The sequence below is a fragment of the Prionailurus viverrinus genome, chromosome E3 (genome assembly GCF_022837055.1).
Source record: "Prionailurus viverrinus isolate Anna chromosome E3, UM_Priviv_1.0, whole genome shotgun sequence".
Classification (NCBI taxonomy): Eukaryota; Metazoa; Chordata; class Mammalia; order Carnivora; family Felidae; genus Prionailurus; species Prionailurus viverrinus.
In genome coordinates this window covers 5226824-5248830 of record NC_062576.1, presented here as the reverse complement: position 1 = coordinate 5248830, position 22007 = coordinate 5226824, and the positions used below count along the sequence as shown (strand labels likewise).

Here is a 22007-nt window from a genome sequence, read left to right as displayed (position 1 = left end):
CACATCGGGCTCTGTGCTGACAGCTCAGAACCTGGAGCCTGCTTCAGATTCTGTGTCTCCCTCTCTCTGACCCTCCCCTGTTCATGCTCTGTCTCTCCGTGTCTCAAAAATAAATAAAATGTTAAAAAAAAATTTTTTTTTCTTTTTAAAGAAAAAAAGTTATTGTGAAGTTTCCTCAAACCAGAATTCATAAAAAAACATACCTAGGGCACCTGGGTGGCTCAGTCAGTTAAGGGTCCGACTTCAGCTCAGGTCATGATCTCACAGTTTGTGGGTTCGAGTCCCACATCAGGCTCTGTGTTGACAGCTCAAAGAGCGGAGCCTGCTTCAGTTTCTGTCTCCCTAGCTCTGCCCCTGCCCTGCTCAGGCTCTCTCAAAAATAAACAAACATTAAAAAAAATTTTAAAAACCACATACCTTAGTATATAACCACATGAAGACATCCCAGTTTGTTTTTTTTGTTTTTTCAGTTGATTTGAGAGAGGGCACAAGCGGAGGAGTGGCAGAGAGGGAAAGAGAATCCCAAGCAGGCTCAATGCTGACAGCACTGACAGAGCCCCAACACAGGGGCTTGATCTCACAACCAACCTCAATATCTTGAGGCCTTTTTTTTTTTTTTTTTTTTACATTTATTTTTGAGAGCGAGCGACTGAGTCAGCACAGAGCGGAGGAGGGGCAAACAAAGAAAAAGTGGGGCAGAGGATCCGAAGCGGGTTCCACGCTGATAGCAGGGAGTCCGATGCAGGGTTCGAACTCACAAACCACGAGATCATAACCTGAAGTCGGGCAGATGCTCAACTGACTGAACCACCCAGGTGCCCCAGATATTCCAAATTTATTAACCTAGCATCTGGTACTAAATAGAGAATTCCAGATTTGTTCTTTGCAATTGGTTGAAAATGTATACACTTGTAACTTATAAAACAAAAGAAATAAAACAGTCGATGGGTCATGGAAAGTTCTGTCCCAAAGGAGGAGACTTAGTTTAAAAGAAAGGTAGGGTGCAGGGGAGGGCTTGACAAGAAAACAGTTCCCATTGAAAAACATTTCCCTGTGTCGCCTCACCGTCCATCACTGACCCCAAACAGGGGGTCCTCTAACCAGAGTTTCCACTGCCCCAACCATCCTTCGCCCTGGCCGTGATCGTGGTGAGCACCGCCCCAGAGAATCACAGCACCTCTCGCTATATCCTGGGAGCAAAGTGAGAGCTGAGTTCCGACCTGGCTTCTCAGTTTTTCAGGCTTTGCTTCTGGTCTTCTAAACCAGCAGCATACCTGGACTGGCGCCGAGAGACTTCTCAGTACGAGGAAGGCAGCGTTGATAAAAGACGAGGGGAGCCAAGGCTATACACACTTAAAATAAGACATTTATTATGCTAAGTAACAAGTTTTCATTTTTCACTTTCCCAAAACACTGAAACAGCACACAAACGGATACAGGCAATTGATAGCCCCGAAAACGGTGAAGTCTCACTTTGGGACTCCTTAAAAACTCCACGCTCTGAAGTGACCTTTATCGAAGTTATCAACCACCAGAGGCGTTACCTCAGAAAAAATGTTAGTGTAAGAGATACCTCCACTCCTAGGAACTGGAACCTTCTTGTAAGGGAAACACTAGGTCCGTCTCTCCCCAGCTGAGCTGCAGCAGACAAGTCCCAAGCTTGCTTTTATTTTAGGCGACACTGGTAGGGCTCCCAGTTTGAGAAAAGACTATACTAAAAGTACATTTAATATTGCAACGTTCACTGTAGGGCCTCCACTTAAATGGCGTTTCCAATGGAAGGAGAGGAGACGGGAGGACAGAAGTCAAATTGTGCTGCAGCCCAAAATTATTCTACAGAATGCGGAAACGGGGACAGCTGTCAACTACGGAGGGGCTGGCTTGTACAAACAGCAGCCGAGCAGACGGCCTGGGGACACAGTACCCGGGGCAGCAGCCCTTGGCAATGAGTGCTGAAGATCCATAAAGAATTCTGTTAAGTCTTCACGTTCTAACCTGATATTGATACAGGATGTATTAATGTTCTCCTTGAAGTGGCAGCCCAATACTCAATGTGTTTTGAGCACAGTTTAAAGCAGGCTCAAAAATCTCCTCCCGCATCAACAACTTCCCAGGACTTTCAATTCCACTTCCTTTGCTCACACCAACTGAGGCAGGAACCTCACTGCCCCGTAACAGGCATCCAGACCAGTGTCAAAGAAATCATCCTAAGACAGCTTTTAAAATTAATCTCACTACTTTTATTGTTGTGCTCGCACCTTAACTACGGCCAAACGGATTCGCTACCTCCAAAGCTGGTAGAGCCAGCAACCCTGGTGTTGTCTGCAGATCGGCTGAGGGACTTCGTACACGTGAGAGCGTTTTCTTGTATTCTGTTTGCTCTGAAAACGCGGGCTTTGAACAGCCAAGGAAAACACATTCTGTCTCATCAGTCAGGAGTACTTCGGGGCGTGTGCTCAGCAGCGTCGACGGGACGAGACGCAGGCAAGACAGTTCCGACTCGGAGCCTCGCCCCTCTAGAAGAGCCCTTGGCGGGTCCTCCTCAGAAATCCCCACTTCTGACCGTTTCTGAAGGCACGGTAGTCCTGGCCCCCAAGGCTCTCCTTTGTGGCACCATCCTCTGTGGCTGTCGCTGGCCCTGGGCCCTCCTCCCGGCCAGCCCCTCGCCAGAGCTCCCCCACCCCAACACGACACCCCAGCACAATGCTCTCCCGCAGGAGCACAGGACAGATCCACAGTCTTGCTCTGGGCCGCCGCGGGAGCTGAACTTCTTCTTAATGATTCTTTCAAACACGGAAGAGCTTTGTTGCCACTGTGAAGCGAGAGGCTGACCTCACTCAGAGCATTTTTCACTTCCGTTGACAACTCCTCATTTTGGGAAGTTCCATCTACGTCATCCACAGGCATGTGCGTCCGGGAGGACGGGCAAGGGCTCTCCCCCTGTGCTCCTTCAAGTCCACACGGCAACTTGTCTGAGTCCCCTCCTGCCCCCTTCACCTTCCCGGGGCGGGTGCCCAGAGCCCCCACTCTGTCCCTCATGCTGCGTGTTTTCTGGTGTGGTAGCCTGATGACCTGCCTTTGTCAGTCAGCAGAAGGCCTTCAATGGATCTCAATATGAACCTGGAAAAGATAAACAAATTAACGTATTATTAGGAAGACAGAGTCTTAAAAGAGCCTACACACATCAGGTGGTTTCCTGACAAATATGAAGATCTCTTGAGCTGTCTCTGGTACCAAGGATTCCTACGTTTTGATAGAAAACGGGATGGGGGCGCCTGGGCAGCTCAGTCAGTTGAGCGTCTGACTTCAGCTCAGGTCATGATCCCACGGTTGGTGGATTCGAGACCCACGTCAGGCTCTGTGCTGACAGCTCAGAGCCTGGAGCCTGCATCGAATTCTGTCTCCCTTTCTCTCTCTGTCCTTCTGCTGCTCACACTCTGTCTCTCTCTCTCTCTCTCTCTCTCTCAAAAATAAGTAAAACATTAAAAAGAAAAAAAAAACAGGATGACAACCTACCAATTAGAGATCATAACAAAAAGAATATTAAAAAACAAACCAAAAAAACCAGTACTTTATTAATGCAGTGTTTCCTAAAAATACTTACTTAAAAATAAGAAAAAGATACACTCTTAGGCTTTGTACTTTTCAGAGCTATTTAGTTATTTCTGTAGGTTCAATAAAAATTTGTCCTCTCTCTAATCAGAATATAATTAAGTGATTCAATTCCGCAAACCAAGGCCTTACCTGATGTGTGTCCTATTTGAGAATGATTCTCAGTGACTCAGGCATGACAAGCCAGTTTTAAGGAATCAAGGTCAACTTTATTTATGGATCTCATGTCTACAAAGCCCTCTCAGGAAAAGCCAGCGTGGAGGGGTCCTGGCATACAACATCACGGCCTCAAGGTGGTAAGGAACAGCTGGCAGGTCAGGAACCGCAGCAAATTTTGGAGCTTTGGTAAGAGAATAATTTACCCGACTTTATAGGTACTACAAGTAAAAATGAGGAGAAAGTTTCTTGGGCTTAGGCATCTGACTGTGGCTCAAGTGATGATCTCATGGTTTGTAAGTTCAAGTCCCCCATAGGGTGAACTCAAGTCCTGCTTCAGGTAAAAACAAAACAAAACAAAACACAAAAACAAGAAAACAAACCACGAGCCCCACACTAGGTGAGCTTGAGCCCTGCTTCTCTCTCTCTCTCTCTCTGCCCCTTGTGGAATTCTCTCTCTCTCTGCCCCTCACTCACTTGAACCCTTTCAAATAACAAACAAACACCCAATCTTAGATTCTGCATGAAAACTTCAGGACAGAAGTTGATTTGTGACCTCAGTATTGTTCAAGAGCAAACTCAAGGTGGCCCATATGGCTAACACTCTTGCTGCACCTGCAACCCTAATGGGAGCAGCCTTTTTCTGTTACCAAGAGCAATATTTCTTTGACATCATTATGCTCCAAACGGGAAAGAGGTCAGGAAAGACTGTGAAAGGCCATGAAATAGACCCGATGACAGGGTGCCCTGTCCAGTGCATCCTTAGGGTTATCTAGGTTTACGGGGCCCTACTCCTTTCTCTGAGCTGCTTCACAAACTCTGTAAGTTATAGAAAATATGAGAAGGCAATTTTTTTTTTTTTTAATTTTAGAGAGAGACAGCATGCAAGCGGCAGAGGGGGCGGGGGGGAGGGAGAGAGAGAGAATCCTAAACAGGCCCCATGCTCAGTGCAGAGCCTGACATGGGGCTCAATCCCACAACCCTACGATCATGACCTGAACTGAGACCAAAAGTTGGACCTTCAATCGACTGGGCCACCCAGGCGCCCTGGCAAATTATTTCTTATCCAAAGAAATAAACGTTTTGTCCAGAGGAATGCAAATGATTTTTCCCCTGTTGATACAAATTTTACATCCACTTGTAACTTCACTGTGGCATTCCTGATAACGTATGTTTTGTCTAAATTCTCCTTTAAAATTTTTTTTAACGTTTATTTATTTTGGGGGCAAGACTGCATACACAAGTGGGGGAGGGACAAAGAGAAAGGGGGACAGAGGATCTGAAGCAGACTCTGTGCTGACAGCAGAGAGCCCGATGAGGGGTTCGAACCCACAAACCATGAGATCATGACCCGAGCCGATATCAAGAGTCAGATGTTCAACCAACTGAGCCACCCAGGCACCCCTAAATTCTTCTTTAAACTGATAACATCTCAATAGTTCCCTCATTAACGAGTTAAAAAAAAAAAATGTTGACCTGGGCTCCTTTAAAAAACAACCATAACCCCAGAGCATCAATACATGTAAAATAAAGAAATACATAAATTGTATTTAATCATTTTTCTAAGAGACTAGCCTAAGGAGCATCGATCTAACAAAAACGCACAACTCTGTTGGGAAAAGGAGGGATGCAAAAGTGAGGCGTGAGGCAGAAGCCGGTGAAAGAGCTGACACTCATCTCCCCCAGTAAGACAAAGACAAAGCCTAAGAGTAAAGAGTCCAGAAGCAAAAACACAATGTAATTCCAAGACAGAGAAACACGCACCAGGAGAACCAGCTGTAGCTGAAAGGCTTGGCACCGGGGACAGAGAAATGGGAGGCAGGAAGCTGCAGTTTCTTGAACTAGGGGAACTAGGAGACTCCTCTAAGCTAGAGGAGTGTGTATGTGTGTTACATTTTTTGAAAAGTTAAAGAGGGCACACTGGGAAGGAAATAAACAGGTATTACTGGAGGCTGAAGCAGGAGCAGAGAGCTAAGGGATGGGGCCGTGGAGCCAACAGGGGCTCACGTGGCCACAGTTCAGGGAGCGTGGCCTCCATCAGCAGGTGATGGAGTCACTGAGGGATCTTCTTGGGCTGGATGTGCATATCAGATTAATTACTTGGCTACAGTGTGGTGGCTAGACTGGACAAGAATCACGTTAGACCAATTGGGAGGTTATTCCAATAGTGCAGGGAAAGAAGTGAAGCTGTGAGGGAAGGGGAGAGATGGAGCATTTTCCCAGTTGGTGGCTGACAGATGGCAGAAAGAGAGACAACCACAGGTTTCTCTGACTTTCGATTCTGGGTAACGAAGGTGTCATTAACAGAGAATGTAAAGGAGCAGCAGGTCGGGAGGAGCATCAAACAGCTCATATGGGGACACAAAGAGGCTGACTATGGGAACTGGGCAAGCAACTGGATTATTAATCAAGTCGTGAGCTCAAGAGTGATGTCAGAACTGAGGACCTAATTCTGAAGTCTCCAGCTCTGGGGAGGTAGATAAAATGATGGCCCTGGTAAAACACGTCCAAAGAGAAGACAGAAAGATGGTACGATACAGAAGGCCGGGTCCGACCAAGATCTAGCGCGGGGCCCACCAGAGCCACCAAGGAGGAAGGCACAAAGCACCTTGAGAAACTCATAGTCATAGACACCAACGGCACTGAGCGCTTCAAAAAGAGGGTGGTTAGTCGTGTTTCTTACACAAACAACTTAGCTCCAAGTAAACGCTAAACTTCACAGTCTTCTAGTCTAGCAGTTGCTAAATGGAGTGATCCCACCTCAACGAACAGAGGAGAAAATACCAGATGATCTGTGTCTAGTTCATTTTATCTCATTGCCCTTTTAACTTTTTCCATGTTTTACAATATATACCATATTTTGGTAGAGCAAAATGTATAGTTCATAAATAAGTACATACATCTCTATTTGTAGGGCATGCTCAAAACTTTTTACCAATAGGGGCGCCTGGGTGGCTCAGTCGGTTGGGCGTCCGACTTCAGCCCAGGTCATAATCTCACAGTTTGTGAGTTTGAGCCCCGCATCGGGCTCCGTACTGACAGCTTGGAGCCTGGAGCCTCCTTCGGATTCTAGGTCTTCCTCTCTCTCTGCCCCTCCCCAGCTCATGCTCTCACTCTGTCTCTGTCAAAAATAGATAAACTAGGGGCGCCTGGGTGGCTCAGTCGGTTAAGCGTCCGACTTCGGCTCAGGTCATGATCTCGCGGTCTGTGAGTTCGAGTCCCACGTCAGGCTCTGTGCTGACAGCTCAGAGCCTGGAGCCTGTTTCAGATTCTGTGTCTCCCTGTCTCTGGCCCTCCCCCATTCATGCTCTGTCTCTCTCTGTCTCAAAAATAAACGTTAAGGGGCGCCTGGGTGGCGCAGTCGGTTAAGCGTCCGACTTCAGCCAGGTCACGATCTCGCGGTCCGTGAGTTCGAGCCCCGCGTCGGGCTCTGGGCTGATGGCTCAGAGCCTGGAGCCTGTTTCCGATTCTGTGTCTCCCTCTCTCTCTGCCCCTCCCCCGTTCATGCTCTGTCTCAAAAATAAATAAAAACATTGAAAAAAAATTAAAAAAAAAAAAATAAACGTTAAAAAAAAAATTAAAAATAAACTAAAAAAAAAAAACCCCAAAAACAAAAAAACCCAACTTTTTACCAATAGAAATGTGACCATTTCTGTACATACCTGATAAAAATGTATTTGAACAGTATAAAGTAATACACAAATGTAAAATACACTTTTTTCAACTGACCTAACATTATATTAGTTTCAGGTGTATGACATGATTCAATATTTGCAAATATTACAAAATGATCACCACAAGTCAACATCCATCACCACACATAATCACAATTCTTTTCCTGTGATGAGAACTTTTAAGAGGTGCAATCTTGTAAGTATGGATTCTGGGGACAATTCAAAACCAATACAGCTGACCCTTGAACAACACCGGTTTGAAATGCACAGGTCTTTTTCAATAAATATAGTGCAGTTCTATAAAATGTATTTTCTCTTCCTGAAGATAACATTTTCTTTCCTCTAGCTTATTTTTTGTAAGAATACAGTATATGATACAAAATACATGTTAATCAACTATGTTATTGGAAGGTTAGGTTTTGGGGGGGGGGGGGGGGAGTCAAATGTATATGTGGATCTTCACCTGCACAGCAGTCAGCATTCCTAACCCCCCACATTGTTCAAGGGTGAAATGTACTTTCAAAGTTCACCACCTCAAAATCTCATCAGCTTCCCTGGCCAGTTCTTTCAAAGTAACTTTGCAAAGCACATTCTTTCAAACCTTCCATTTACTTTACTGATTTCAAATGTACTAAACGAACATTTTTTCTGAAATTGAAGCATTCTCAAATATATTTTTAATACATATTAAAATAGGTTTTAAAAAAAATTCTTAAGAAAAAACCACGTCATTTAACAGGGGCCAACTCTCAGGAAAATTAGTTCTAACCATTTTCAGTATGTCCTTGTACTAGAACTTAGTGCCGTTCAGAAAGATGGAGGTTTTCCAGAATTGTGTTAAAATACTTAGCTGAGGTACCACTAAAATAATCACATATTTATTAATGCTACAACAGGTTTTTTTAGTTTATTTATTTATTTTGAGAGAGCATGCACGAGAGAGGGGTGGGGAGAGCAGAGAACAAAGGATAGAGAATCCCAAGCAGGCTCTGCACTGTCAGCACAAGCCTGATCCCATGAACCTTGAGATCATGACCTCAGCCAAACTCAAGAGTCAAACACTCAATCAACTGAGCCACTCAGGCACCCCTAGAATTCTTGTTTGTTTTTTTTTTAAGTTTCTTTGTTTTTTTTAGTAATCTCTACACCCAGCATGTGGCTCGAACTCCCAACCCCAAGGATCAAGAGTCGCATGCTCTTCTGACTGAGCCAGCCAGATGCCCCGATAGAATAAACTGTTCACTGAAGATCTACTTCTTTAGTAAATTCAGTAATTATGTATTTAATCTCTTGACAAAAGTACTTCAGGTCCAGGAAAACACTTTGGCTCTGATTCCTCAACTAGCTAACTCTTCTAATATTAGACACACACATTACTTATATTTTGAGAGCCAGAAATAACTTTCAAATAACTTCTAAGCATGTAGTCATTTATGAAATATTGTTTTATTGAAGTAGTTAGATGAGTTTCAAGTGTCCAACAAAGTGACCTGACAATTCTATGCATCATGCTCTGCCCTGCAAGGGTGGCCACCATCTGTCACCATACAACACTATCACAGCACCACTGACTATATCCTCTATGCTGTACCTTCCGTGCCGTGACTTAATCACTCCGTAACTAGAGGCCTGTACTTCCGTCCCCCTTCACCCATTTTTCCCATCTCTCCGACCCCCTCCCCTCTGGCAACCATCAGTTTGTTCTCTGTATTTATGGGTCTGTTTCTGCTTTTGTGTATTCATTTGTTTTGTTTTTTAGATTCCACATATAAGTGAAATCACATGGTATTTGTCTTTGTGAAATATTTTTTGTAACTTATTCTCACTCCGTTACATATATATATATATATATATGTACATTATGTTGTACCCAATAAAGTACACAATTATACAGTTATACAGTCATACACAATTATACAGTTAACTGTCCTTGTCCCTAGAAATCTCATTTCCACTCCCCAATAATAAGCAACATAAACTGTGGCAAACAAACTTATCCCCCAAAATGTTGACCATCAGAATGAAGGAAGGAGTCTATTTTGAAGTTCAAGACAGTATGATTCAGGAAAAATCAAGCGCAATACTGGAAGTAAATTCTTGAATGTACTCCCTCACCCCACATCCCCCCACAAAAAGATGACAAAGGTTGAAAATGGAACCACAAGACCAGAGGGGTGATGTGCACAGGGCAACAGGATTATCTGGGTATGCCCATGATCTCCAGTCCAGACACGAGAAATCATCTTCCACCAAAATCCTTGCCTGCTGGACGCAGCTGACCCGCTGCATGACAATAGGCCTGACCCAATTAGGCAGCTGCTGCCCTCTCAGACTGCTGTCACCTTACCTTCTCTAACCTGAGCTATTAATGGCCTCAGGGACCTGACAGTCTGGATACACTGCTCCGTAAACTAAAAATATCCTGGCCTCTATGCTGCTGAAAGCCAGCTGGCAAGGCTATTCCCAAAGGGGGCTGGCGAGAAGACAGCTCAACAGCAGGGTTGGGACAATGGGCTTGGATTGGCGTCCTGCCTTACAATGGCTCACAAACACACTCCAGGCCCATCCTGGCCTCGCCCGGCTTCCAGACGTGAACATTCGCAGACCTTAACATCGCTGCGCTCGTGACTAAAACCATCAGACTGAGCAAGTGGCCAACACACATTCCTCAAATTGCTACCCAGCTTACGGGCACCAGGCTGGCTCAGTCGGAAGCGCGTGCAGCTCCTGATCTTGGGGTCGTGACTTCAAGCCCCATGGTGGACATGCTGATTACTTAAGGAAATAAAAACTAAAATCTAGGGGCACCTGGGTGGCTCAGTTGGTTAAGCGTCTGACTCTTGATTTCAGCTCAAGTCATGATCTCAGGGTTCGTGAGTTCGAGCCCCACACGGCGCTCTGCGCTGACAGGGCAAATCCTGCTTGGGATTCTCTCCCTTCCTCTCTCTCTGCCCCTCCCCTTTTCGCACACGCTCTCTCACACACACAATAAATAAACTTTTAAGTTTAAAAAAGTAAAACTTAAAAACTGTTACCCTGCTTAGAGGATGAGAAACAGAACAACTCAGTCATGTCCACACTAAGCTGAATCATAACCACAGGAAGCACTGCGAGTGCAGAGTTCCTGCCACTAATCACTCAGCACATCCCGACCATACCTGCCCTTAAGAGCCAACTGTGCAGCTCTCACTAGCCACCGCCCTGTGTCGTCCTCCTCTCACCCGGACCAAAGGCACACTCACACGTCTGAGGGCCAGGCTGTGTCCCGGCTCGGGGGCCTCAGACAGTCCTCTGTCCTCACGGTGCTGTGAGGACTCAATGTGTGAAAGTGCCTGGCGTCCCCTCTGACCGGCCTCACATACACAGCTGCTGTCAGCACCATCGTCGACACTGTTTTAGGGGATGAACAATAACAACGCGGCTGAGGGGTTCTGTAAAGCAGGACACACAGCACTGCCCGCTGATGGCACCGTGTTAAGTGGCCTCAACACACACCAGTGTGTTTCCGTGAAGGGGTAGAAGACCCAGCTGCGGTGGCCGACCAGCAAACAGGGAGCACCCGGAGGTACCCCCTGCATCGCCGGAGGAAGCAGAGTACGAGAAACCCCAGGGGAGGGCAAGTTGGGTGTTTAACTTGAAAAATTATTCACAAGGGCATATAACCTTTCCTCCGGGATTCTACTCCTACAATCTTCTGCTACAGATTCAACGTGTAAGTGTTCACTGAGCCCCAACACTGAGCAGGACTGTTCTAGGTGCTGGTGTTAGGACAAACAGTGCTCTTCTCGAAGCTTACACACACACAAGTTAACTTACACGCAAGGACAAAAATGTCATTCACACCAAGTTTTGATGGCAGTGCAGTTTGGATCCGTATCACAATATATATACATATTTACCAGAATAAAATAGGGCTGAATTCCTCATAACCTAAGAGTCAGGAAGGCCTTCTGACTAGGACAAACCCAAAGGTCAGAAAAGATTATTAAATTTAACTACATAAAAATAAATTTCGGGGGTGCATGGCTGGCTCAGTCGTTGAGAACATGTAACTCTTGATCTAAGGGTTGTGAGTTCAAGCTCCACACTGGACTTAGGTAGGGAGGAAGGTAGGAAGGGAGGGAGGAAGGGAGGAAGGAAGGAAGAAACAAGATTAAAAAATAAATTTCAGTATGTCAAACACACACCATAAAGGCAAATAGCTAAAACAAAAACAAACAAAAAAACCTTTTCAACAAGGCTCTAAGAAATTGAGACCACCACCAAAACCCAACAGAAAAATGGGCCAAGAACATGGGTAGTTCACAAGAAACATGATTGAGTCTCTCTCACACACCATGTCTTTTAAGGAAGGTGTGTTGGCTCAAACACCAAAATACACCACACGGCAAGGGCCTCCCAGTATGTCCCCTGCTGATGAGGTGCCTTGGCCCGTTTCCCTCCAGCATTCCCAAGAGTTTCCCTGCTTCCGCCCTCAACTGTGGTGTGCAGGAGTGACCCTTTTGAAATGGTTCAAAACAGGATTATTGTTATACAATAACTCCTAGCTAATATCCAAGAGAAATGAAAACATGTCCACACAAACCCTGTACATGAATGTTCCCAAGGAGCATGGGTCGTAACAGCCCAAAAGTGAAAACAGCCTGGATGTCCAACTGATGGACAGAAAAGACCAGACGAGGCTAAGGAAGTGTCACTGATTGGAGGAGACGCAGCAGCTAAATGCAGCGTGGGGTTCTGGAAAAGAAAAAGGACGTAGCAGGAAAAACTGGTGATATCCAAATAGTATCGGACTGATGTTCATTTCTCAGTTTTGAGAACTGTGCCACGGTACAGTCACCCCCCCAACATTAGAAGGTGGGCAAAGGGTCTATGGGAGCCCTTGGCACTCTTTTCACAACTTTTCTCCAAGTCCAAGCATTTCAGAGTAAAAGTTAAAAAGCAAAACAGTGATCCAGTCTGAGATTTTTTTAAAAACGCCCCAGGGTGGGGTGAGGAGACGAAAATGGTGTAGGCCTGAGGAAAAACGTAAAACAAGATGAGCAAAGAGCGGAGCTTTACTGAAGACGGGTGATGGAGACATGCATATATAGCTACTCTATTTCTGTGTATGTCTGAATGTTCCAATAAAGCTTTTAAAAAAAAATGGTCCTTTAAAAAAGTAAATCACATTAAGTCACATCTCAGTGAACCATCTCCCATTTCACGCAGAGTACAAGCCAAAGTTCTTGTAAAGGCAGGAGCCACCGCCCTATAATCCCCTTTCCCCAGTTTGTTACCATGATCACAGAACAACAGAATTAAGAGACACTCAGAGGGGCGTCTGGCTGGTTCAGTCAGAAGAGCATGTTACTCTTGATCTCTGGGTCATGAGTTCAAGCCCCATGTGGGGTGCCAAGATCACTTAAATAACAAACTTAAAAAGAAAAAAACAAACCTTTATGACAACATTGACACGATATCCAAGGATGTGATCATTTTTCTAGCAATCACTTTAAAAATTGTAAAATATACATTAAATTTATCATTTTAACCACTTCCGAGAGTAGTTCAGTGGCATGGAGGACATCCGCACTGTTGTGAAACCATGACAACCATCCGCTTCCTGAACTTTTTCATCTTCCCAAACTGAAAATCTGTCTCCATTAGACAATTCCCCATTCCTCCCTTCCACCAACCCCTGGCAAATGCCATTCTACTTTCTGTCCCTAGGAATTTGACTTCGCTAGGGACCTCATGTAAGTGTCCTTTTGTGTCTGACATTTCATTTAGCATAATGGCTCAGGGTTCATCCGACTTATAGCAGGTATCAGAACTTTATTCCCTTTGAAAGCTGAATAATATTCCATTGTACAGACACAATCTGGTTTATCCACTCATCTGTGATGGACACTTGGGTTACGTCTACCTTTTGGCTCCTGTGAGTAGTGCTGCTGTGAACCATGGAGTACAGGTGTCTAAGTCCTTGCTTTCAAATCTTCTGGGTACATCCACAAAAGTGGAATTTGCATCATATAGTGATTCTATGTTGAACTTTTTGAGGAGCCACCAAGCTTTCCCACAGCAACTGCACCACTTTACATTCCTACCAATAGTGCACTAGGGTTCTAATTTCTCCACATCTTAGCCAGTATTTGTTTTTTTCCTTTTTAAAATTTTATTATAGCCATCCTAATGGATGTTAAGTGGTACTCTCGTTGTGGTTTTTTTTTTTTTTTTTTTAAATTTTTTTTTTTTTTTCAACGTTTATTTATTTATGGGACAGAGAGAGACAGAGCATGAACGGGGCAGGGGCAGAGAGAGAGGGAGACACAGAATCGGAAACAGGCTCCAGGCTCTGAGCCATCAGCCTGACGCGGGGCTCGAACCCACGGACCGCGAGATCGTGACCTGGCTGAAGTCGGACGCTTAACCGACTGCGCCACCCAGGCGCCCCATCGTTGTGGTTTTGATGTGCATTCCCCTAAAGACTAATTTTCCCCCCAGCATTGGCTTTCACTGCCTCCCTGGAAGAGAGGAGGCATCCTGAGGGGGTGAGGGGGGCGGGGCACGGCTGGGACAGGGAAGTATTTCTCAGTCTGTGACTCATATGTGTACCTGGGGCTGTGAGTGGAGGCTCTTGGAAGCTTGGCGTGGGGGTTCCCAAGTCTGGGTTGGGAAACTCTGCCAATAAGAAATGAGCGGTCCCTCACCCATCAGGTCTGTGATGCCTCTGGGGTAGGGATGGTTCAAAGGGGCTGCAGGAGGGGCGCCTGGGTGGCTCGGTCGGTTAAGCGTCCGACTTCGGCTCAGGTCATGATCTCACGGTCCGAGGGTTCGAGCCCCGCGTCGGGCTCTGTGCTGACAGCTCAGAGCCTGGAGCCTGTTTCCGATTCTGTGTCTCCCTCTCTCTGTGACCCTCTCTCGTTCATGCTCTGTCTCAAAAATAAATAAACGTTAAAAAAAAATTTTTTTTAAATAAAAAAAAACAAAGGGGCTGCAGGTGTCTCAGAGAGAGAAGCTGACCGCCCCCCCCCCCCACCCCGGCCACCTGCAGGGCCAGGGCAAGGAACAGGGCATGGCCAACAGGGCCATCACTTTTCTTATCAGATAAATATGATTTGCATCTTCTCCCATTCTGTAAGTTGTCCTTTTCACACTTGATAGTGTCCTTTCACAAACAAAATTTTAAGTTTAGTCTTAAAGGAGTCCAATTTATCTACTTTTCTTTTGTTGCCTGTGCTTTGAGGAAGACTTTCCCCTATGTTTTCTTCTAAGAGCTCTTCAGGGGGTGCCTGGGTGGCTTAGTGGATCAAGCATCCAACTTCGGCTCAGGTCATGATCTCGAAGTTCATGAGTTGGAGCCCTGCATCTAGCTCTGCGCTGACAGTGTGGAGCCTGGAGCCTACTCTGGATTCTGTGTGTGTCTCTCTCTCAAAAATAAACATTAAGAGCTTTTCAGTTTTTGGGGCGCCTGGGTGGCTCAGTCGGTTAAGCGTCCGACCTCAGCTCAGGTCACGATCTCGCGGTCCGTGAGTTCGAGCCCCGCGTCAGGCTCTGCGCTGATGGCTCAGAGCCTGGAGCCTGCTTCCGATTCTGTGTCTCCCTCTCTCTCTGCCCGTCCCCCATTCATGCTCTGTCTCTCTCTGTCCCAAAAATAAATAAACGTTAAAAAAAAAATTTAAAAAAAAAGAGCTTTTCAGTTTTAGCTTGTGTGTTTAGGTCTTTGATCCATTTTCAGTGAATTTTTATATACAAAGGTAAGAGTTCAACTTCATTCTTTTCCATGTGAAAGCAATTCATTTTTATTGGTCTTTACAAAGCTATCAGAAGGTACTATGGTCTGAATGTTTGTATCCCCCCCAAGATTCATATGCTGAAACCCCAACCCCCAAAGATGATGGTATTAGGAGGCGAAGCCTCTGGAAAGTGTGTAGGTCATGAAAGGAGAGCCTTCATGAATGGGATCAGTGTTCTTACAAAGTGGCCCCAGAGAGAACCCCAGGCCTGACCAGGAGAGGACAAGCGAGAAGACACAGGCTTATGAGCCAGGAGGGGTCTCACAAGGGCATGGCCATGCTAGTGCCTTGGTCTCGGACTTCTGGGTGTCCAAAACTGGGAGAAATAAATGGTTGTTGTTTGTAAGCCACGCTGTCTGTAGAGGCAAAGAAACACTGGTCCTTCTCCACAGGTCATTTGAGAAGCAATGCTCAGGCTCCCTCCTGACTTGGGCCCACTCCTCCCAGTTTGCCACTGACCAACACATTTATGAAAAAATGGGGTCTTATTTGTTTTTGAGAGAGAGAGAGAGAGAGAGAGAGAGAGAGCGCGCGCGCATGCACACACATGAGGGAGAGCCAGAGCCCAAAGAGGGGAGGGGCAGAGAAAGAGAGAGAGGGAAAGAATCTCAAGCAGGCTCCATGCCCTGTGTGGAAACTGACAGGGGGCTCAATCTCACGACCCTGGGATCATAACCTGAGATGAAACCAAGAGTAGAGGCTCAACTGGGTGTTACATGTAAGTGATGAATCACTGAATTCTACTCCTGAAACCCTTATTACACTATATGTTAACTTGAATTTAAATAAAATTTAAAAAACAGAAGACAGAGAGAGTCTCAACCAACTGGGCCACCAGGCATCCTGAAAACAATGCTTTAACTTTTTTTTTTTTTTTTTAGTTTATTTATTTATTTTGAGAGAAAGAGAGATAAGCCATGTGAGCAGGGGAAGGACAAAGAGAGAGAGTCCCAAGCAGGCTCCACACTGTCAGTCTAGAGCCCGATGTGGGGCTTGAACTCACAAACCATGAGATTATGACCTGAGCCGAAATCAAGAGTCAGATGTTCAACTGACTGAGCCACCTAGGCGTCCCGAAAAAATGGTTTTTACCTTACTTTTCTTCACTTTATATGTGGTTGGTATCTTTTAACATTAGTACATATAGATCTAACACATACACTTTAATATCTGCTTGAACCATTATAGGACTTTGTGTGAGACTTAAAAATAACTTGATTCAAGGATACAGGTTTTCACTATACTGTTTTTTCAATGTATTCAATGTACAACCTATTTTATATAGGTTTCAAAGTTTTTTAAACCTATTTCAACCTATTTACATAGGTTACAAATTTTTCAAAAGTTTATAAGAAACAAACCATGATTCAAGCATTCATTTGAATTGCATAGTATTTTTGTTTCCCGCATGTTTGGTATTTCTCATCTCAAAGTATATAGTTGTTCCTTATTTCAGGAGCTGGAACAAATTCCTAACTGAGTTGATGATTTTGACTTGGCCTCTTAAGATTTCACAAAGCTTTTAAGTTTATACAACGTTTTCTTAATATTCTACCATTTCCTACCAATCAAGCAACAAAATAAGGCTCCTTTCAAGCTGCACTTGACCCTGCAAGGAAGATCTGGGATCTTTTTTTAAATTGTTCAGACACAAAATCATCTAGTCAGAATCAAAGCCGAAGTCCTTTCACTGCCCCTAAACCTCTCTGTCCGAGTCTCCTGGCACCTGCTTCACGCACCAGCCTCCTGCTGTTCTAGAACACACGGGGCTTGCACCAGCTGTAGGGCCTTCTCTGCCCTACAAGAGTATATGAGATACTCTTCTAACCTAGACATCTCCCTGTCTCCACAGCTAAAGCCCTCACTGCCTTCAAGGTTTTGCTCAAATGCCACCTAATCAATGAAACCCACCCCTCTATTTAGAACAGGAACCAGCTCCCCCACCCCACCTACACTCCACACTCCAGAAATCTTTTACCTGATTGGAATAAATGAGTACAGATTTTCAAGTGATAGGCAAACAGGAAAACACGGAGCTGTGGATTCAGAAAGTTCATCAGAAGGGAGACTACGACAGAGCAAATAGGAGCAGCCCAGGAGAGGGGCCGCACAGAGAGGAGCCAGAGGAAGCTTCCCTGGGCTTGCTCAGCACAGGGCAACGTGGCTGACGTGAAGGAAGACCAGGACATTGCTCAGTGTGACGGCTGTCATCCACCTTCACTGGGTCTTTTCTCTCACCCTTTTGAGGCCTTTTTAATGGTTCTAAGAATCTGGTGACCAGGGCCTAAGATACTCAATTCTTCCCATGGGCGGCAGAACCACAAAGTTGGAGGCATAACTTGTTACGATGGTTCTCAGCACAATCTATCATCTTGCTTTTACTACATTTAGTGTTCCGGATGGATTCTTAATTTTCCACAGCCTTGTATTTCAGATTCTGTATAAATAAGCAGGATGCTAAGGACTCTAGCAGATTAAGGATTGCTTGCAAACAATATTTAAAATCATAACCCTTCTCAGTTTACAAAACCCTTTTGCATCTGTTTAATCATCTTTCACGTTAAACAGATGTCAACCTCCCGAGAATGTGTCGCTGACCCACAAACAAATGATGTGGGGGTCCTAAGTAACCAAGTGGGAATCAGCATCCTTTACTCCAGCACCCCTGTAACGGAGAGGATGGGTACAGGGTGTTCTGAGTAAAAAGGCATCAATGACCTGCGGCTGTCCTCTTGCTCAGATTCTATTTCCCACGGCACTTCCCTTTACAAGAGGCTGGAATCATTAAACCCTTCAATCAGGTAAGTTAGTAATTGTCCACAAATGAACAGAAACTCTAAACCTACAGGGGCATTTAAAGTAGCAGCTGTGGGGCGCCTGGCTCAGTCGGGGGCCCAACTTCAACTCAGCTCATGGTCTCATGGTTGGGGGTTCGAGACCTACATTGGGCTCTGTGTTGACAGTCAGTGCCTGGAACCTGCTTCGGATAATGTGTCTCCCTCTCTCCCTTCCCCCTCCCCCACTCATGGCTGGTCGGTCTCTCTCTCAAAAATAAATGTTAAAAAAATAAATAAAGCAGCAGATGTGACTATCACAGGAAAGAAAAAGTTCCCCCACCTCCACCGTCTCCGTCTCCCCCTCAGCATGTGCTGGCTGCTGCAGCACTTGATCAAGCCCAGGAGCAAACCTAAAATCCTCATGCAGTTTTAGTGGACCCGGTGACCACTTTGTGCCTCCCTCGCCCCCACTCACCCCTGAACTGAACAAGCCCGCACTCTACTCCCACAGCTCAGCTCCCAGAATTCTCTACCGCCACGCTGCACCTGGACTATTAACTGGCACTAAATCACCCATTCTGGGCTTTGGGGACTGGTGCATGTTGAGCTCTTGTGAGTGCCCAAACCACTCCAAATAAAACTCCCTTCCCTCCTCTTATATGCATCTACCCTCAATCCTAACAGTGCAGATTCCTTGTTATGAAATTTGTACTTGAGTAACAGTTCCAGAGATTCTCAAACAACTACCAACCAGTGAGATTTGGAAACCCTACGCATGATGTTAGAAATGGAATTCTTTAAGAAAAAAAGAAATGCTGGGGCGCCTGGGTGGCTCAAGTCGGTTAAGCGTCCGACTTCGGCTCAGGTCATGATCTCACGGCTCATGAGTTCGAGCCCCGCGTCGGGCTCTGTGCTGACAGCTCAGAGCCTGGAGCCTGTTTCAGATTCTGTGTCTCCCCCTCTCTCTCTGACCCTCCCCCGTTCATGCTCTGTCTCTCTCTGTCTCAAAAGTAATAAACGTTAGGGGCGCCTGGGTGGCGCAGTCGGTTAAGCGTCCGACTTCAGCCAGGTCACGATCTTGCGGTCTGTGAGTTCGAGCCCCGTGTCAGGCTCTGGGCTGATGGCTCAGAGCCTGGAGCCTGTTTCCAATTCTGTGTCTCCTTCTCTCTCTGCCCTTCCCCCGTTCATGCTCTGTCTCTCTCTGTCCCAAAAATAAATAAATGTTGAAAAAAAAAATTTAAAAAAAAAAAAGTAATAAACGTTAAAAAAAATTTTTTTTAATTTTTTTTAAAAAAGAAAAAAAGAAATGCTATTTAGAAATGGAATTCTTTATTTCTTACTACTTAAACAAGCAAGATACCCTTGCAATGAAGAGAGCAAGTGCAAAATCATACAGATAGGGTGATCACACAAGTCCTCTCTGAAATCAGAGCTGAAGTGTGAAACTGTATCAGCATTCAAAGAACCAAAGGAAGAACAGCCTGTGCAAATGGCCAGGAGAAGAAGAGGACAAAGAGTACAGAAGAGTGTGAGAGAGAATAGTAAACAAGGAGAAATTCAAGTGAGAAGTTAAGAGAGGTAGGCAAAAGCCAGATCTGCAGGATAAAAATGCATGAACTACATTGTGCACCATGAGAAGTTTTGTTCTGTTGTTTTGTGGGAAATGGCATCTATGTTTAAAAAAAAAAAAAAAAAAAAGACTCGTCTACTGCCTGGTGAAAAATAGATGGTCCAGGTGAGTGATTATGGTACTTTGGACTAGGGGGTGGTCATAAATAGATAACCGGACATATGACAAAGTTGATTTTTATTATTTTAGAGAGAATCAGAGTGTGAGTGGGGAAGAAGAGGAGAGAGAGAGAATCTTAAGCAGGCTCCATGCTAAGCATGGAGCCTGACATGGGGCTCAATCCCACGACCCTGGGATCATGACCTGAGCCAAAATCAAGAGTTGGATGCTCAACCGACTGAGCCACTCAGGTGCCCCTTTTTAATATTTACTATTTTTTTTTTTTAAGTTCTTGTAATTGTATATGTAACTGCAAAGCATTAATGCAGTTCTAGACTAAAGGTTCCAAAGCAGGAACTTGGGGGTCAAATATAGCCTGAAGCCATGTTCTGTTTTGGCCAAAGTTTACTTTTTTCAAACTTGAGCTAATCTGGTATCAAAAAATCACTATTTCCAATTTCTCTTGGAAATCACTAGATCTGGCAAACAACAGTTGGCTGGTGGCAACTGGCTAGAGCACAGGCTTTCTGGCTTACCCCAGTCCCCACACCCAGCACACTTGACTCGTTCATACCACCTGCTGGAAAGATCTTCTGGTCTGGTACCTTAGTTTACGGATACCACAAGCCCTCATTCACATAAAAATATCCCGATTTGGATCTTGAAGTAGATATGCAGGTTCATCTCATCTCACCTTAACACAATTTTGATCAAGAACTGGTTTTAAGTAGCCTACCATCACCAGTGATAGGCACCCAGAACCTAAAGGTCCAGGCACAGAGATAATTCTGTTCTGATAGAACCAAACCAGGGTGAGGAACAACACCCACACGGTCTCAACGTGCCTGGTCCTACCACTCAGGCTTCCTCATTTTGCACACCAGGAAGCAACACAAGTACTGTCAGACTGTAAACTCCAGGAGGGCAGGAACCTGTGCCTCCTCCATCAAAGCCTGAGGCAGGCACCCCAAGCTGTGTAAACGGAATCCAACAGGAGTTTGGTATTTAGCCATCTATGACACACCTGTAAAGGAATACTTCTCAATCTGACAACTTTCCATCCTACTAGCAAAAAACATCGCTAATTCAAGAGATGTAAAACTGTCATTTATAGCAAACGTGATCTCCAGGGTTCCGAGTGTGTATGTGTCTACCATTTCACATCTGAATAGTTTTGGGACTCTGAAACGTTTTGCGTCTCTGCCTCTTCCACTTAATAATGTTCCCTCTTCACCCTCACCCCACCTCCACTCCGACCAGGAGAGAGAAAATACACGTATCAAACATCAACTAATCCTTTTAAGTTTCACAAATAATCTTCTGAAAAGCTTTGTCAAGTTTGGTAACTAGCAGACTCAACCACAACCCCATCTCGCAAACCTAACCTTTTGCAACCTTCTGGGCACAATTTCCTCTCCCGGGCCTTTCCACTGGTGCCAGCATCCACCATCCCCGCGGACCCCACGCCCCAGATGTAGGCCCTCAGCCAGGGCAAGCTCCACCCCGCCCGCAGCCTCCTTTGCAGAGGGAACAACAATAACCTCCGAGGATTTTTCTCCCGTGGGGTGCAGGAGAAATGCACGGTGGTTGGCGTACACTCAGCATCCAGCTTGGCAGTTCCTGTCAGCATCCTCGCCGTCCGGGGAGGGGAGGGGAGGGGAGGGGAGGGGAGGGGAGGGGAGGGGAGGGCGGCGCGGGCGGTCCCGCGCTCGGGAGGGTCACGGGAGGGGACCAGGCGAGCGCGGCTCACTCACCTGCAGGCGGACGTTGAGCATCATGGAAGCCACGATGTAGAGGTAGGGGAAGTTGATGCGCAGCCGCCAGGCCAGGTCGAAGAAGATGAGCAGCGTGCGGGTCAGCCCCTTGCAAAAGACCCCATAGGAGCGGGCGGCGGCCGAGCGCGAGAGGCGGACAGCCAGGCCCGACAGAGCCGCCGCCATATAGACCGGCGCCCGCCGCCCGCCCGCCGCGCACCGACCGGCCGCGGACTCGGGCCGCCCGGCGCTCCGAAGCCCGCCCGCCCTCTCGGCGCCGCGTCGCCCCCGGGCCTCCGCCCGGGCCGCTGGGCCGCGCTCGGCGCGCTGAGGGAGCGAGGGAGGCGGCGGCGACGCCAGGGGCGGGCGGGCGGCGGGGAGCGGAGTCCACGCGTCACACTCGGGGAAGCTCCTTCGCGAGCCGCCGCCTGGTCCCAGCCGGGCCGCGCGGCCTGACGTCACAATGCCCGCGCCGCGCCTGCGCACCTCTGCCCCGCCCCCTACCCCGCCCCTTGTCACCTTCCGCA

General features: G+C 46.2%; 1 protein-coding gene across 1 annotated transcript; it reads right to left on the bottom strand.

Moving 5' to 3' along the window:
• Window positions 1-1348: 1348 nt before the first annotated feature.
• Window positions 1349-21940, bottom strand: LOC125154708 (small integral membrane protein 10-like protein 2A). The gene is made up of 2 exons (XM_047839251.1): window positions 21481-21940; window positions 1349-3120 (listed from the first exon to the last, which is right to left on the bottom strand). Exons 1-2 carry the CDS (start codon window positions 21664-21666, stop codon window positions 3100-3102), a joined length of 207 nt encoding a protein of 68 aa, XP_047695207.1. The 5' UTR covers window positions 21667-21940; the 3' UTR covers window positions 1349-3099.
• Window positions 21941-22007: the final 67 nt, after the last annotated feature.

Excerpts from the sequence above, each read along its gene's own strand:
- LOC125154708 (XM_047839251.1), bottom strand. The coding sequence starts at position 21,666 with ATGGCGGCGGCTCTGTCGGGCCTGGCTGTCCGCCTCTCGCGCTCGGCC. Across the intron at positions 3,121-21,480 it reads TGCTCAACGTCCGCCTGCAG|GTTCATATTGAGATCCATTG; the intron begins GTGAGTGAGCCG and ends TATCTTTTCCAG.